Raw genomic sequence first — 18,653 nt, forward strand, 5'->3', positions numbered from 1 at the left:
GATCTTCTAAAAATTAAAAAAAAAAAAAGCTAGTTTAGTGTCCGAATCGCCTTCTCTGTCTTCTATTCAATATTATTCAACAAAAGACACTCGTTGCAAAATTAGTCAATAAGTAGAAAACTGTCTTTTAAATGATAATTCTGTACTCTGTAACAGTTTTTGATAAGAAAACTTGAAAAATGTCAATACCCAAAGGATAAGACCATCGGGCGCAACTAATCTAACAGATTACGGTGGACGCTAAGTAACACCACATAACTCACGAGTAAAACACCGACAGGCCGTTCGGTTAGAAGAAGGTAAAAGAGGAAGCTACTGAGGACCCCATTGGCTCATTCAAAGAAATACCTGAGTTGCCATCAACAAGAAAATGCCCTCTTCAACTCACAGATTAAATGCGCCTAATAGAGGGTAAAAAAAAGAAGAGAAATCACTGATATTTCAAACTTACAACATAATTATGTTCGAAGATTTGGAGACTTCGAATTGGAGACCTAATGGAGTAATGACTAGATTATTCATCATTACTGTCTACCCGAATCTATTATCAAATCTAAATTCATTGGTCTGAAAAAAAGAAAATACAAAACTGATGGAAACTTTTCCAACTGAATGAATCTCAAGGAAATTAAAACATTCAATTCCAAAGATAACACAAACTATTAGTACAGTAGGGACAGTAACTTGCTTTATAGCCAACCATAACAGCGATATCAAAAGTAAAAATAACAACTACAGAACTTTTTATGCAGAAAATAATAATAATAAAAAATAATACTTGTCAGTAACCAGTTTGAATGAATGCCACTCCTATTCCACTAATACCAGGAAATAATTTTAAATATAAAAACAACTCAAAGATTTTTTTCTTATTATAACATTGTTTCCTTTGTTATTATTATTTTATAACTATTTAAAAAATTAAGTAGTCAACTCAGGCAATCAGCTACTTGCCAAATTTTGAATATTTCATTTTTTGAACTACTTATCACCCATAAGTAATCCATTTTCATCTATTTAAAATCATACCATTAAATAAGAAATTTTATAGCCTTTAAATTATTTAGTTTCCATCAAAAACATAACAATCATTTTAAACAACACTTAAGTTTTGAGGACCTATAAAATTATTGCTAGAATTATACTTATAAATATATGCAGCTTTCTTTGGTTTACACTTCGGCTCCATAATTGTACAATTTCCGTACAGTTAATAGTAATAATTATTATTCTCAAAGTAATAATCATCTTCCTTTTATTCCACTTCTAGTAATTTAGTTTATTTTTGTAATTCAATTTTTCTAGAAATAACGGTTTACTAGACACTTTAAAGTGGTCAGGTTACTTTGTAACCTACTTTAATAATAGTGCAAGTTTAATTTAACATTTTTTCAAGTAAGACAGAGTTAGCTTCATGATTGAAACCAGTTATTTTTCATTATTTAGAAAACAAAATAGAATTTTAGGACTCAGACGGTCGTTATGACCATGAGTATGTCCGTCGCCAGAAAATTTGTATTTTGTTTAATCTGTGTAATAATTTAATAAAGACTTTATTATTATTATTATTAGAATTTTAGGAGATCAACTTAAATTAACAAAGATTTTAATGGCAATTTAAAGAAGATAATTAGTTATTTATTTAAAGATTTTTTTTTTTATTTACTTACAGATTGTGAAATAAAAATGACTAACTCCCCTTGTAGCACTAAGTTTGGCAAAATAGTGTATTACAGTTTATTTTAACATCAGCAAATTACCAGCATTTTCTACTTATTTCTGGTACCTAATCAAAGCAGTAGAAATAACAAAATAAAAAGAATATTTACTAGTGAATCCTACTGAAATTAGGCATGTTTATTTTGACTATTATTAACTAACTAGAAAATAATCTCAAGCTTACTGTAGATAAAACAGGTGGCTTCAAATATGAACACATAATAAATAGGCTGCACATTGTTTAAACTTCAGTTAGTTTTTGTGAGTTAATGTAATTATATAAATTGAACCGTAAACGAACTTCAATCAAGACAGCAAACTCTAATCTCCACCCAAACTCATATTGTAATCACACTTCTTAAAAGATGATCTTAACAAAAACTTATAGTTTAAAAAGTTAAGTATAACGGTTATTAAACGCCAAAAGGTACACAAATCAGCAGGTAACCAACATTTCATTCATACTTCTAGTATCATATTTTTTAGAATGTATCAGATGTCACAGACCCTTGTGCTGGCCTTTTATTGCCCATAAATAATTTTCTGTTAGATTAATAAAAGATGTATCTTATCATCATAGTTAGTATTAAAAGGCACTTCATTTTAATTCTAATCCAAATTATTCTGGTGATTTATCTTTATTCTGAATAATCATCACATTCACTCCCACATTTTAAAGAAATAGGGAAAGTTGGAGTTGGTCTTTTAACGTTGTAATTTGAATTACGGAGTTAAAACGAAATTTTAGTCTTGAATTCGTCTTACTTATGCACAAAATACTCGTACTTAGTTAATGACAAATAAATGACACTTGTAATTATAATTCATTCATTTTCTAACTACTCTTTTGTTTTTGTGACATTATTTTGTTTTTCAGATAGTGTTTTGTTTTTGTGATAGTGTTTTGTTTCTGTGATAGTATTTTGTTTTTGTGATAGTGTTTTGTTTTTCAGATAGTGTTTAGTTTTTGTGATAGTGTTTTGTTTTTCAGATAGTGTTTAGTTTTTGTGATATTATTTTGTTTTTCAGATAGTGTTTTGTTTTTGTGATAGTGTTTTGTTTCTGTGATAGTATTTTGTTTCTGTGATAGTATTTTGTTTTTGTGATAGTGTTTTGTTTTTCAGATAGTGTTTTGTTTCTGTGATAGATTTTTGTTTTTGTGATAGTGTTTTGTTTCTTGTGATAGTGTTTTGTTTTTGTGATAGTGTTTTGTTTTTCAGATAGTGTTTAGTTTTTGTGATATTATTTTGTTTTTCAGATAGTGTTTTGTTTTTGTAATAGTGTTTTGTTTCTGTGATAGTATTTTGTTTTTCAGATAGTGTTTTGTTTTTGTGATAGTGTTTTGTTTTTGAGATAGTGTTTAGTTTTTGTGACATTATTTTGTTTTCCAGATAGTGTTTAGTTTTTGTGATAGTGTTTTGTTTCTGTGATAGTGTTTTGTTTTTCAGATTGTGTTTAGTTTTTGTGATATTATTTTGTTTTTCAGATAGTGTTTTGTTTTTGTGATAGTGTTTTGTTTCTGTGATAGTATTTTGTTTCTGTGATAGTGTTTTGTTTTTCAGATAGTGTTTTGTTTCTGTGATAGTGTTTTGTTTCTGTGATAGTATTTTGTTTTTGTGATAGTGTTTTGTTTTTCAGATAGTGTTTAGTTTTTGTGATAGTGTTTTGTTTCTGTGATAGTATTTTGTTTTTGTGATAGTGTTTAGTTTTTCAGATAGTGTTTAGTTTTTGTGATAGTGTTTTGTTTCTGTGGTAGTGTTTTGTTTTTCAGATAGTGTTTAGTTTTTGTGATATTATTTTGTTTTTCAGATAGTGTTTTGTTTCTGTGATAGTATTTTGTTTCTGTGATAGTATTTTGTTTTTGTGATAGTGTTTTGTTTCTGTGATAGTGTTTTGTTTTTCAGATAGTGTTTAGTTTTTGTGATATTATTTTGTTTTTCAGATAGTGTTTTGTTTCTGTGATAGTATTTTGTTTCTGTGATAGTATTTTGTTTTTCAGATAGTGTTTTGTTTCTGTGATAGTGTTTTGTTTCTGTGATAGTGTTTTGTTTCTGTGATAGTATTTTGTTTCTGTGTTAGTGTTTTGTTTTTCAGATAGTGTTTTGTTTCTGTGAAAGTGTTTTGTTTCTGTGATAATATTTTGTTTTTGTAATAGTGTTTTGTTTTTCAGATAGTGTTTAGTTTTTGTGATAGTGTTTTGTTTCTGTGATAGTGTTTTGTTTTTCAGATAGTGTTTAGTTTTTGTGATATTTTGTTTTTCAGATAGTGTTTTGTTTTTGTGATAGTGTTTTGTTTCTGTGATAGTGTTTTGTTTCTGTGATAGTGTTTTGTTTCTGTGATAGTGTTTTGTTTTTGTGATAGTGTTTTGTTTTTCAGATAGTGTTTAGTTTTTGTGATATTATTTTGTTTTTCAGATAGTGTTTTGTTTCTGTGATAGTATTTTGTTTCTGTGATAGTATTTTGTTTTTCAGATAGTGTTTTGTTTTTGTGATAGTGTTTTGTTTTTCAGATAGTGTTTAGTTTTTGTGATATTATTTTGTTTTTCAGATAGTGTTTTGTTTCTGTGATAGTGTTTAGTTTTTGTGATAGTGTTTTGTTTCTGTGATAGTGTTTTGTTTCTGTGATAGTATTTTGTTTCTGTGGTAGTGTTTTGTTTTTCAGATAGTGTTTAGTTTTTGTGATATTATTTTGTTTTTCAGATAGTGTTTTGTTTCTGTGATAGTATTATGTTTCTGTGATAGTATTTTGTATTTGTGATAGTGTTTTGTTTTTCAGATAGTGTTTAGTTTTTGTGATATTATTTTGTTTTTCAGATAGTGTTTTGTTTCTGTGATAGTATTTTGTTTCTGTGATAGTATTTTGTTTTTGTGATAGTGTTTTGTTTTTCAGATAGTGTTTAGTTTTTTTGATAGTGTTTTGTTTTTCAGATAGTGTTTTGTTTTTGTGATAGTGTTTTGTTTTTGTGATAGTGTTTTGTTTTTCAGATAGTGTTTGGTTTAGTGATATAATTTTGTTTTTCAGATAGTGCTTTGTTTTTGTGATAGTGTTTTGTTTTTCAGATAGTGGTTTTTTTTGTGATATTGTTTTGTTTTTCAGATAGTTTTTTTTAGGAGCTCAAATACTATAAAAATATGCAACAAAAAATATAATTTTCCATTTGAAAAACAAAAGTTGGATGCTGTATCTCGAGATACAGGGGTTTAAAAAAATGGGCCAATCACTGAAAATTAACTAGACTAAAAATGATTAAATACGTGTTTTTTATTTTATCGGAATTACCCGCCGTTAAAGTGGGTGGAGCATGTACAAAAATACTTAAGTCAAATCTATAAAACTGTGGACATACTTCATGTCATGTACACAATAAAACCTTCTCTTTTTCTTTGTGCAGGAAATAACTATGTTCTGGAAAGTATGAGTCCAACTAACCTTGGCTAGAGTACAAGTGCGAAGACCAGGCCAGGTTGAAGTCTAGGGTGGTCAGCCTTGAGCATTCGCACTAACGGTCTGTCTAAAAGGTGCCCCCAGATTACAGTTAAAACAGGTTTATTATTATTATTATTTTAATTTATTTCCTTATCTCACTTTCTTTCTCCATTTATTCCTTTTTAGGATCTCCTACTCTCTCTGTCGATGTACAGAGTATTCACGATCTCGCCTGAGGCAAGGTCTTATTCCGAACATTCCGAACTGACAAGTTTTGCAACTATAGATTTCTTTTCTAGGGGTGCTACAAATATTGAAATATTGGTTGGTGTTCTGTTTCAAAAAAGGTCCTTTGCCATCATTTTCACAATTTAATGTATGACCTGTTATTTGTTTGTTTATTTTGTTGTTGTTGTTAAAGTCACTGGGTAATCACTATGGGCCAATGAAAATCGACTGGATTTATCATGTTGATCACTACTGTACGACAATTAAGTTATCTTGAAAATTGTGTAAACCAAGGTTGGGTGAATGATAAGCCCTCCCAAAATAACTCTTTTCTATTGTCAAAAAAAAAAAAAGACCTGAGAAAAATCAAGATCGTTGATTTTATCCAACTGTAGCAAGCATGTTTTTTAATAATACTGCACGTTTTCGGATTTTTAGCCATCATTAGAGCTGATTCATCAATATGATGGAGAGAATTTGTTTTGCTCTATGTTTATATTACTCACTACTACAATTGCAGACTAAATACCACAGAAAACTCAACCTCTGGTGGTTTATGAAAATCCGAAGAAGTAAAAAGCATGAGTACTGCTACTAGATATTTAAAAATTAGTAATTTGTATAAAGAAGTGCAACTGTTAATCGATTTCCCCTTGTTTTTAATATAATAATTCAATTTTCTGCTTGTACAGTTTTCTAATCAAAAATACTAATAAGTTTTCACTTTCAGCTCTAGTTGCGCCCAAAAAAGGAAATAATAGATCAATTGTGAAAGAATGAAGCTAGTTGAGAAGAAGCATGTGTTGAAAAAAAATGAAAATTACATTCTATAGAGCGGAAAATGTTATATAACAATATACATGAGTACATTAATACCTTAGCGAGGAAATGGGAGTTACGTTTTCATTTTACCCTTACATTGGATGGTCAGGAAGTGGGAGGTTACAGCTGAGCTTGACTGGAAGGTAATATCGGACTGTACGGTCCAGATACTTAATATTAAATTGTAGGTTAGAATATAATATGTATTCTAACACATTCTTCTAGAAAGTAAAATGAAGAAAGTAGTCTGTTTCATGGGGTACCCAGGATGTCAAAGATGAAGCTAGAACAAATTTTAGTAGGATCGAAGGTTCATGAGAGGTTATAATGTACCATATACCAGAAAAGCCAGTACGAAAAGTCCACTTTATTATCTATGATTGTGGAGAGCAGAATCGTAATCAGAATGTGTTTAAGTATATTTTGTTTGGTGTTTTAAAACCACATTTTTCAATGTCCTCTTAAATGTTAGCACTTTCCAATTTTTATTTATTCATTTATTTTGTAGTATTTTCTGTTCTGTTCATGATAGCAGTGCTAGAAAGGATATTTAGATTATCTCTAAATTTGAATCTCAAAAACTGTAGATGTAATATCAAAAGGTAAATATTAGTTTTGGAAAAACCACTTTTTCCTACTATAATATTTCATGTGTTATTCTAATCTTCAGAGTTGTGTTCAATATGTAGGAGGAAAAAATGTACACCTATTTTTCAAATTAATCAACAAAAGTTTCCTTAATTTAGCCATTACGAACAATATAAAAGAGTAAAACAAAAATCTTGTAATATTTATGTCAGAATATAACTATATAGAAGTTTACAAAAATGAGGATAATATTCAGTTAGTTTAACAGAGAGGATGAAAGATTAAATAAGCCTTTTCCTGGCCATGTTGCTCTCCTTTATTTTTACATTAAGATAAATGTACCATTTAATTTGGTAATTCACTCGAGCTACGACAAGTGGGACCTCTACTAAACGGAAATATAACGGTTAAGAAATTAAGCTATATATCTTCGTATTTTGTTCCCCTATTACCTTCTCGCTTAAGGTTAGTTACAAAAAGGAAGTAATACTAGTTTTAATTATATTTTAAATGATTTGAATTGAATTTAAGAAATAATGCCACCGTTAAAATTGACTACATAGATTTGGTTATTGTTTCTTGAAATCAAAGAACATTAAAAGATCTATTGTTTAAGATAGATATAATATTGTTCTAGTGTCTTCCAGTTTTACTTGATAAAATAATTAAGCGGGTAACTTTTGCTGAAAGCAAAATAAATAAAAGCACTAACAAATCATATTCAACCTTGGCAAATGTCTTGTATTCAACCTCATTATTATGTAAGACACAATAGACACATTTGTGACAAAGTCAAGTTCAAAGGAATCGTGTTTTCTTATTAGAAAATAGGGAGGAAAAAAAGAACTAGAAAAGATACTTAAAAACAAATAAAAAACACACTTTAATACGAAACCTAGGCAACATTTTGTATTTTTAATAATATTAAGTAGGTTTACAATCGTACCTTTGCTGAAATAATATGAAGGATTTGAAGAAGTAAGGGCTTAACAAAGTATCCACTTACTAACTCTTGATGGAATACTAAAGTTTCACTTGATGCAAAATAAAGAAAGAGCCTTAGATGTACATCTATAACCTGCTTGAGTCTAGCGGAGGTTATAGCAGTCTACCACAGCTGGCCATGAACACTAGCGTTCTATGTTGTCTGAGTAGAAATCTATAAGAATCTTAGACGATGAAACTACATCATCTTCAGAAGTGCCTAAAAAATCTCCCATATTCTACATCTCAGAATATCTAATCTACTCTTAATCTAAATATCTTTGAACTTAAATTAGTTCGTTCTACTTTGAATTACTTCAATCTTCTCTTCATCCTACATTATAAAAATATTAAGTGTTTCTCATTGGATTATTATTCAGGTATACTATAACAGTCCTGGAGTTTTTCTCATTCGCTTGTCATGTTCTGCAGATAAGTTATTTGTTTATTATAAACAGTAGCCAAAGAGGTTCTATTAAATATAAATTTAAATTTAATATGTTGATTTTTTTTTTTTATATACGTTTAAAATGTCTTACGTTATAAATAAACGCTTTTCTTTTCCATCATGTCAGAGATTCAATCAAAAGTTAAGCGTAAAAACTTTTTTCACTAGGGAATAGAAATAAATCTCTAAACAAGAATAAGAGACAAATGTTATATCCTGAGGGAATTCTGACATTCCAGAATTCAACAAGGTGTCACACACTCTTTTTACTACTTGAGGTTTCCTCTTGCAAAAATTAAAGGCATTTTCTTTCATAATATTGGTTATATTTAATTAAATTTTGATCTAAATAAAAAGATATTTTTTTTTCTTTTTTGATCCTGCTTAAAAGCGATGTAGTATTTTAATATAAATAATAGTATCTATTTATTTACCTTTGTAGTGCTCCACATTTTCTTTATTTTTTCACTCAATATTACTAAAAGAAGTGAAATCGAAACCAGGTTTTCAAACGTTTAAAGTCAAGAACTTTGATTACATTTATATCACAAAGGTTTAACAAAGTAAAGATCTACAAAGTATATTTGTTATTTGTTAAATTTGAATATATTATGGTATGTTAAAATGTTTTACTAAACTTAATGGTTTGTAAATATTTTTACTTATAAAAAGTAGGAAAAAATTTATAAAATGAAAAATTTATAAAATCAATTTTATACTCCGGCGGGAATTATATTCGTCATTTCATGAAACATTTTTATATTGCCGTCTATAAATATAAAAATGTAATCTACTTGAATGAAAACGTGACAAAAATCTCAATAAAGTTTAAATTAAAGAAAAAAAAAAGTGCTAAGAAAACACTGAATTATTGAATTACAAACACTGGAATAAAGAGAAAATTGCTGTGAATCGTCAATTAATTTGTAAATTAAGGTCTAATTGTTTTAAGAAAGTTAAAATTTTAATTGGAATATTTTTAAATATATGTCATTCATTTCTCAGTCTTATGTACAACTTTCATTTACAAATTTTCTGTTTTATATTTTAATTTGAGTGACAATAACTTACTTAAAATTTTATCTAGTACTATTTGTATAAAATCAATTTTATACTCCGGCGGGAATTATATTCGTCATTTCATGAAACATTTTTATATTGCCGTCTATAAATATAAAAATGTAATCTACTTGAATGAAAACGTGACAAAAATCTCAATAAAGTTTAAATTAAAGAAAAAAAAAGTGCTAAGAAAACACTGAATTATTGAATTACAAACACTGGAATAAAGAGAAAATTGCTGTGAATCGTCAATTAATTTGTAAATTAAGGTCTAATTGTTTTAAGAAAGTTAAAATTTTAATTGGAATATTTTTAAATATATGTCATTCATTTCTCAGTCTTATGTACAACTTTCATTTACAAATTTTCTGTTTTATATTTTAATTTGAGTGACAATAACTTACTTAAAATTTTATCTAGTACTATTTGTATAAAAGAAATTTTATTTCATTAAATTGATCGTCTTACAGATCTAAACTAGGTTTTAATTAAAATTAATTATTTCATTAAATGAAGTTGTTACTTGTTTAAGGGTCGATTATTTTAGTCATTTACTGGGTTGAGACTTAGTCAGGTAATGAACTGATTCTTTATTTAATTAAACTTGATATAAATTTACACGTAATTCTTAGTATCTATTAATCAAGAATAATAGATAGACAATTGATTAAAAAATTACCCTGAATTAATGGACGAGGTCTGCAAAATAAGTAATGAGACTGATTTTTTAAAAAAAATTTATTCAAAAAGAATTACAATTCTATATTGTCACCTTCAAAATAACTTCCTTCTGAAGCCACACAGCGCTGGAGACGTTTCTTCCACTCCTCATAGCGGTGCTCGAACTCCGATACTGGAATAGCCTTCAGCTGGTCGGTTACAGCCGTTTGAATGTTTTCGACTGTCCCTTGAGGTGATTTTTCAACTTCGGGAATAGAAAAAAGTCACAAGGACTCAAGTCAGGCGAATAAGGAGGCCTGAGGAGCTAAACGATGTTTTTTCCTGGCCAAAAACTCTGGTTTATTGAAATTGCAAGGATGGCGAAGTCGAAGATCAAATGCATGCTGATTTGTTGTTTCGATATCCACGGAATCGTCCACAAAAGAGTTTCTACCTTAAGGTCAAACGGTCAATCAACACTTTTACCGAGAGGTTCTTGAAAAAACTTCGAAAAAGGGTCATTCTCGTGTGAGACCCAAACATCAATGAACAAGTGGGTGTTACATCACGGGTAATGCTCCTTGTCACACAGCAATTTCAATAAACGAGGGAAGGTTTTCATCTTCAAGAACCGATGAAAATGTCGACCGAATCCGGGATCTTGTGCGTTCAGATCGTCGGTTGACCGACCAGAATGATCGGGGAAGAGTTAAATTTGACTCAAACCACCGAACAAGTGGGTGTTGCATCACAATAATGCTCCTTGTCACACAGCAATTTCAATAAACAGAGTTTTTGGCTAGTAAAAACATTCCTGTGGCTTCTCAGCCTCCTTATTCGCTCTGACTTGAGTCCTTGTGACTTTTTTCTCTTCCCGAAGTTGAAAAATCACCTCAAGGGAACTCATTTTGGGTACAGTCGAAAACATTCAAACGGCTGTAACCGACCAGCTGAAGGCTATTCCAGTATTAGAGTTCGAGCACTGCTAGGAGGAGTGGAAACAACGTCTCCAGCGCCGTGTGTCTTCAGAAGGAAGTTATTTTGAAGGTGACTATATAGAATTGTAATTATTTTTGAATACAAAAATTTAAAAAAATCAGTCTCATTACTTAATTTACAGACCTCGTACTTTCCATCAAATACCAAAATACTGGTTTGTTCTGTTCGTGGGGCTTAGTTCTTGTTACTGAAATGGATGCTGTCTAAAAGAACGTTATGCGCATGGAAATCCCTTTCTAAATGAAGTTAGATGATTTTATACAAGAATTTAATGTCAAATTTTTGTCTTTAAAATTTGATATTTAATTAGGTAACTGGTTTCTTGAGGAACGTTACAATAGAACTTCTTTATTGTTCAAAGTTTCATTCTATTTCTGTGATTTATATTTCTATGTTATACCAGTACAGTTTGTTGCATTTCAGTAATTCTACAATTTTTAATTGATTTTTTTTTTCCATAATTGATTTTAATGGTAACCTTAGGGTTGCCAACTCTATAAAGTTCCAAAAAAGGACACCCTCAAAAAAATTAGGTACATTCAGGGCCGTCGACAGGATTTTAGGGAACGGGAATATACAGGGTGTTCAGCATATGGCTACCGTTTACTTCGGAAGGCGATTCTAGGCATCATTTGCAACAAAAAATTCCATATAAACTATGGCTCGATTCGGCTCCATTTTATAGATATTTTTAATTTCATGTTTTTTCAAGATATTACTACTTTTTAGCAAACATTTGTCTATATTTCATAAACTATTAAGGCTACAGCAATTTCAATCAGCTCATTAGAAAGATGGTTAAATTTCCTTTTAAATAAGCTAATTTATACTCCAAAGTAATAATATCAAGTATTTCACTTTGTGGCCCAAACATAAGAAATAGTAAGTTTCTAATTTTTTCAAAAAACTTTGACTTCATTTTTCTCAAAAATATTATATAAGTTTAAATCGTGCACACCTTGTAACCGAAAAATAGTCGTAGATGGCAGGAGCGGCTACATAATGTAAATTTGCACTTTGGACTGCAAGACCAGGTGCTATTTACAGCCAAGATTCCAAAATATAAAAAAAATCATTCTCTACCGTGCGTTCGGCCTGGCCAGTGCCTGCTTAATATTATCTATCGTCTGTGAGTTCTATATTTTTATTATTATTTTGTACCTAGCATAAATTTTCCTTTTTGTATGAATTATTCCTTAAGTAAAGGTATTTTGTCGTTTGGTTCATTAAGCACAAGAGAAAATTTTATTTTACTCCCTATCGCCCCGGGTGATTGTCTCCAGGACCCTCCCTCCTCTCACCAGTGAGCTATCCCGCTAGAGGCACCCTTAAGGGTATTTTTCTATTGGAGGCTGGTTAGGGATCCCGTATCTGATAGCTTCGGCTATCTGGCGCCCGCAAGGATACCGCCCCTGACCGGTCACAACCTCATGAAAAACATCTACATACAATCACCTTTCTAAAGGTATACCATGAGTAGTGGTTATTTTAAAAATTGATGGAGAAATCTGTGATTAATTGCAAAAAAGTAGGTCTCAAAACAGCGTCGGCATTACGAAAGGAATTCACCTACCATAAGAATATAATTAATCAGAATCATCAAATCCAGTACCATTTTTTGCATTTTGTTCATCGTTACATCCAATAACCTGTTGACCTATTCAGTTCAGTTAGAACAGAAAAACAACACGCCAAATGAAGTAGTCTCGGAAGTCAGAACTTAAATAAAAAATACAATAAAATAAATTAGATTTGTGTGAATTATATCTGAAAAAAGGACAAAAGGCGTCCTTTCCTAATTTAAGAAAGGACAAGGACAACCAGGAGTTAAAAAAGGACTGTCCTTTCCAAAAAAAGGGCAGTTGGCAACCCTAGGTAACCTCCAAACTTTAAAAAATAACCTTTCTACTATAGGTAAAGAAAATAGGAAAGTTAAGAGTTTAATATTTATGGAAATAGTAAAGACAAAAAATGTTTGAATTTAATAGAAAATTAAGCGCTTGTAGAATATTGATGAACTTTACAAGAACGTTATTAAAAATCAGTTACCAATAATAAAGGAACTAGAGAAAATAACCTAAAATTTTATTAAAATACAGTACACCTACATTTGAGTAAAATTTAAATAATTAAATAACTAAAGAATTAATTATACTTAGTTAAAATACAAATGTTAAAAATAGAGAGATTAGTTAAATTATTCGTTACATATAAAAAGGATGTATAAATATATACATAAAAACCAAGTACAGATTTGTATCTAGCAATGTATTGAATGTAACTAGGAGAAAAGAACAGAGAGAAAGAGATTTTCTGTTATACACAACCGTCCCACAGGCCATTAATCAAAATGGTCGGAATTAATCTGGACCAGAGTTTAAACCAGAGTTATATTGGACATTCAAAGAGGGGGAGGCCGGCAATGCTCTGTTTATTTGGTATATGTATAGTAGGCTTTCGGATTGAATTGGAACAAGTGATATGTACATAGATTTGTAATGTACTGGGAGAAATGTGTATGGCATGAAAGTGGTTTTGGTTAGGTGTGTATTTATTCAACTTTATTAACCTCGTATTTTGTTGTTCTTATTGTGTGGAAATGGGGCGATCAACCACTTTTTGCTTTAAAGTAATTTTTTTTTTCAGGAGGATTCTCATGTTTTAAGATCTCCCGATTATGGGAAAATATCATGTAATTAAAGAAAACGCATTATCTTTAATTAAAATTAATCTAAATTTTTTTCCAAAATATATACATTGTTTAATCGAGAAGCTTCTACTTCTAATCTCTTTAGCACTTGCTAAGTGAACTGGCGTTCTCCAAAATTGGATTTTTCGATATAACATTTAGTCTATAACCTTGATCTTGAGTTGTAGATGAAGATGAACTCAGGGTTACCCTGCTGGACTCTGGTAGTCCAAGTATACTCTAACGTAAGACAGAGAAAATTGAGTGATGACAAAAGGGAAAAGGCTACAGAAGAGGTTTGGCTCTGTAAAGGAAGGGAAAGAGGTGTAGAATAAGAATTGTAAAGAACTGGATCTGGATCCAGTAAGTTGGATAAAAAGAGGAAGAATGATTTGGACAATTACAGAGAATGAGGGAAGGGATTAGCTATGAGGTTAGCATACTGGACTCCCACGCGGAGGTCCCGGGTTCGAATCCAGCAGCTGACCCTTAGATTTTCTCTTCCTAGGAGCTTCTTACAGCTGACTGTCCGGTGATGGACAGTGTTGTCTGTAACGAGAGAACACTGTCCGGAGGCCGGCAGTGCACTGAAAAAAGCTCCGGGCGCTAATAACCTCAGCTGTTGATGCGCCAAAAAAAAAAAAAAAAATTACAGAGAATGGATGTTCCCAAAAAATGTAAAGTGGTTACCTTGGAAGGACTAGAAGAAAAAGAATGCCGAACCAACTTGGAGCTTGGCTGTTATCCTAATTCCTTTCCCAAATTTTTTACCTTCATTGGATAGCCTGAAACTTGAAGCTGAAGAGAATATCAGGGTCTCTGGATCACATCTGCCCTAGCATTTGAACGATAATGAGCTAATAAGTTCTTGTACTCGAGAAGAGAAACAAATCTACTTGGTCTATGTGCATTTTTCTTCCTTAAGAAGGCCCACAATATTCGATGAAATATTTGGAAAATGTTAGCCATAGTGGATAAACGTATTTAAGAAGGCCAATATTTTGTGCGGATATAATCGGTGATATTATCCATAATTGTGGACCTAACCACACTTTCAAAAGACTCCTAACCTAACCTAACCACACTTTCAAAAGATTCCTAAACCTAACCTAACCACTCTTTTAAAAGATTCCTAACCACACTTTCAAAAGATTCCTAACCTAACCTAACCACACTTTCAAAAGATTCCTAACCTAACCACACTTTCAAAAGATTCCTAAACTAACCTAACCAAACTTTCAAAAGACTCCTAACCTAACCTAACCACACTTTCAAAAGATTCCTAAACCTAACCTAACCACTCTTTCAAAAGATTCCTAACCTAACCACACTTTCAAAAGATTCCTAACCTAACCTAAACACACTTTCAAAAGATTCCTAAACCTAACCTAACCACTCTTTCAAAAGATTCCTAACCTAACCACACTTTCAAAAGATTCCTAAACTAACCTAACCAAACTTTCAAAAGGTTCCTAACCTAACCTAACCACATTATCAAAAGGTTCCTAACCTAACCTAACCACACTTTCAAAAGATTCCTAACCTAACCTAACCTAACTTTCAAAAGATTCCTAACCTAACCTAACTTTCAAAAGATTCCTAACCTAACATAACCACGCTTTCAAAAGATTCTTAACCTAACCTAACGTAACCTCACTTTCAAAAGATTTTGTATATAATAATTATATGCAGAAAGGTGGCGAGAAGAAAATAATAAAGATTGATTTTTTTTTTTAGAGACAATCTTCTTAAATACTTTTGAAGAATCTGCCCAATCGAATAATCTCAGCCTAGATTACTTCTTAAAGGCAATGCTTAGTTTGGAAACAGAAAGATGTACAATATTGTGAAAAGGATTGAACTGTTGATGACTTAAAAAAACAGAATGTTGCAAAAGTAGTTTTTTGAAATAAAATTCTTTTAGAAAGTTTAAAATAGAATTAAAACTTCAAAGTTAGCCTGTCACCCCCAACCATGAGCTTGTCTTCAGAGTACAGCTATGCTTCTAGACTCCATAATTAGTGTATTCTCTTCTTACTTTACAGAAGTGAGGGAAGCTGGCAGGCTGGTTGGAAGAGACTTTACTTTTCAAGTAATTATTAAATTAAACAAATGGTTTTTGCATCTTTATCTTTGCTGATCATCTTTTACTTGTATAACCTTACTAATTTCAAGTAGAAAGCAAAAACCAATTCTAGATCTTCCAATCTTGAACCCAAAATTAAACGATCATGTAACTCAAAAATTGGAATAAGTATTTGGGGAAAGCAAGTGGTAGGAAGGTTATCTAATCTTTTTAAAAAATAAAATAAATATAGGTTGGTTCCGAAGGGGCAGTGCCTTGCCATTTACACGCTTCATAGATTTCTTTTTAATAAAAAAAAATGCTATCTATACAAATTAAATGTACTAACAAAATCCGCTGAAGAATATAAAGCCAGCAACCATAAGTGTTGGATGCAGATTGAATTGTAATGTTGGATTCTCATTCCATGCATATCCTTTCCTGTAGTACAATGACCAGAAGAGTACCAATACTAGGGAAGCTAGTAATAGTACAGAACTCAGTACGACGACGAGTACATATTCACACCAATGACCGCACGATAGATCTTCATCGTCTGAATCATAGTGTCTGAAACAGAAAAGAAAAGGGAAAAAAATATTAATTTTCAAAGACACATATTTGTACAATACATATGACACATACAAAGTACATATGACGGTATATAAATTACATCGCTTTGGAGCAGGTTTCCATTCTTGAAGCTGTGATGGAAGGCTTCTACTTACAATGGCTTTTCAGCTCTTCTGGATATCACGAGGTGTGGCTATTAAATAACGAGACTATTGCTATAAAACATTTTATTTTAAATTTATACATATTTAGTTATTATCACCTTCAATATACACCACTCCTCTATCCATACATTGTTAGAACAGTGCTGGAAGTCTTTTTCTGACAGCTTCTGCATGACGCATGCTGCTTTTTCTTTCGCAGCTTCAACGGACTGAAATCTTGTCCCTTTTAATGCAGATTTGACTTTGTGGGGAACAGATAAAAGTCACATGGGGGGCCAGGTCAGGCGAATAAGGCGGATGGCCTAAAATTGGAATGTTATACTTGGCTAGAAACTGTTCTTGACAGACAATGCAATGTGAGCCGGCGCGTTGTCTTGATGGAGAACCCTGTGGACTTGTTCTTCCACAAATCGGGTCGTTTTTTTCCTTACTCTTTCACGGAGTTGAGCAAGCACCTCACCGGTAGTAATGTTGATCGATTATAATCGATATTTTCATCCGTTTTGGACGTGGAACGGCTACCCAGGCGGTCATCACATCTCCGACGTCTTCTCGGCCATCTTGGAAACATTTGAACCACTCAAAAACTTGCGCACGTGATTAACATTCATCGCCATAAACTTCTTTTAATAAAAGATAAGTTTCAGTAGCGGTTTTACCAATTTCATGTGAAATTTCACGACAATTCGTTGCTGTACTACATGTGTAGTATCATGTTTTCGGCAAAACGAAACTAACACCTCTTACTCAAAACGATGGTTCCGGTCAGACAGATTTCTCTACAAACACTTGAGGGACGTTGCAATCGAAAGAGAAGGTTTTACGCTGCATAGCTGTCGGTCGTTAGGATTTGGCGCATGCATAGTTCTTCTGTAGCAGCATCAGTCTCGTTATTTAATAACCACACCTCGTTTACAACAGTTCAAAATGACATACGTTTTGGTGTTATTTGAACTCAAGTACTAATAAGTAAGAGAGTAAAAATAGTTTATTCATTATGTTGATGCTAACTTCGTGGTGTAGCATCAAATATATAAATGCTCAGTTGCCACCAATAATTCATTATGGCAATTCAAATCGTATGAATCTACTCGTACGAGATTTGTTTTCGAATTTATATAACACATAACCAATATAACCTTTTCATAGCTGGAAGCTACAAAAACAAAATCAAAAGAAATCAAGTAAAACCCCATTGAAGGTTTTTTTTTTACAAAAATATCGGTTGCGAAGGTTATACTAACAGGAATATTTAGGCTTAGTTCGATGTTTCGATTTTAACACAGTTCACAAATCACAATCTTTATTTCAGACTATTTACTAAATAACTTTTTTCTGCAACCATGTCGGGAAGTTCTCATTACTCAATTAAAATCAGCTGTGTAATGCCCAACTTCCCACACTTGTGGGGAAAAATTCCCATTAGTGTTACTTTCCGCACTAGTGTGTGGAAAAACTTTATTGTGCTTCCTTGATATAAGAAGTTTTGTTATTAACATAAATATTTTCTGTAAAACTTTAATAAGCTTATTTAACGTAACTAAATAATTATAAAACGAATATTAAAAAATAAAATAAAAATTGAAAGGAATATAGAAATAAAAATAATACTTTAATAAATAATTAGATATTTTTAATTATAACAGTTAAAAAGGCTATAGTGTTACCTTATAGAAATTTAAAATGGATTCTTGCGATTCCTGTTTAGAAAACACTCCATCAATAAAAGAAACAGCAGAAAATGTAATAAGTAATGTGAATACGTAAGTAATGTAAATAATTGTAATATAACAATAAATGTTTATAATAAATAAATTACTTTTTGTAGACTGTAAAAATGAAATTTTTAATTTTTTTAGTTAATAAATCTAATGGCTTCCTCGCTTTGCTCGCTCGTGCGTGCAAACCCTGCCTCGCGTGAGGAAAAGTACTACTTTCCACACTTGTTAAATAAATAACTATTTTTATGGACCCAGCCAGGTAACTTCATGAAATCTATTTCTGGTATTAACTCTATTTTTTTTAAAATAAAATTTGTGATGATCGCAATGTTTTATCTGTTTAAACTGGAGTTGAAATTAAAATTTAAATAAAACATTTAAAAAACAAAAATTCTTTTTCTGAACCAAACTCATTTGTGATTCATCGATTTCTTTTTTTACTACAATTTCCCTCGTATTATCTAAGCGAACAATTTTATGCTTTCATATTATATTGATGTTTTAT

General features: G+C 31.1%; 1 protein-coding gene and 1 long non-coding RNA gene across 11 annotated transcripts in view; one reads left to right on the plus strand and one right to left on the minus strand.

The window, feature by feature from the left end:
• Window positions 1-18,653, minus strand: part of LOC141447157 (transmembrane ascorbate-dependent reductase CYB561-like) — a 246,981-nt gene that overhangs the window by 34,623 nt on the left and 193,705 nt on the right. For all 5 annotated transcript variants that reach the window (XM_074114411.1, XM_074114410.1, XM_074114413.1 and 2 more), the window contains exon 2: window positions 16,040-16,260. In XM_074114411.1, coding sequence (XP_073970512.1) covers window positions 16,040-16,260 — 221 coding nt within the window. The remainder of the gene's footprint in view (window positions 1-16,039; window positions 16,261-18,653) is intronic.
• Window positions 1-18,653, plus strand: part of LOC141447159 (uncharacterized) — a 30,004-nt gene that overhangs the window by 7,718 nt on the left and 3,633 nt on the right. For 3 of the 6 annotated variants that reach the window (XR_012454169.1, XR_012454166.1, XR_012454164.1), the window contains exons 2-4: window positions 5,111-5,263; window positions 6,104-6,338; window positions 6,421-8,643. This is a non-coding gene — a long non-coding RNA (uncharacterized lncRNA). The other 3 variants (XR_012454165.1, XR_012454168.1, XR_012454167.1) reach the window with 3 other exon arrangements.

The sequence above is a fragment of the Rhodnius prolixus genome, unplaced genomic scaffold (genome assembly GCF_049639745.1).
Source record: "Rhodnius prolixus isolate KJV_2025 unplaced genomic scaffold, Rpr scaffold_7, whole genome shotgun sequence".
Lineage (NCBI taxonomy): Eukaryota > Metazoa > Arthropoda > Insecta > Hemiptera > Reduviidae > Rhodnius > Rhodnius prolixus.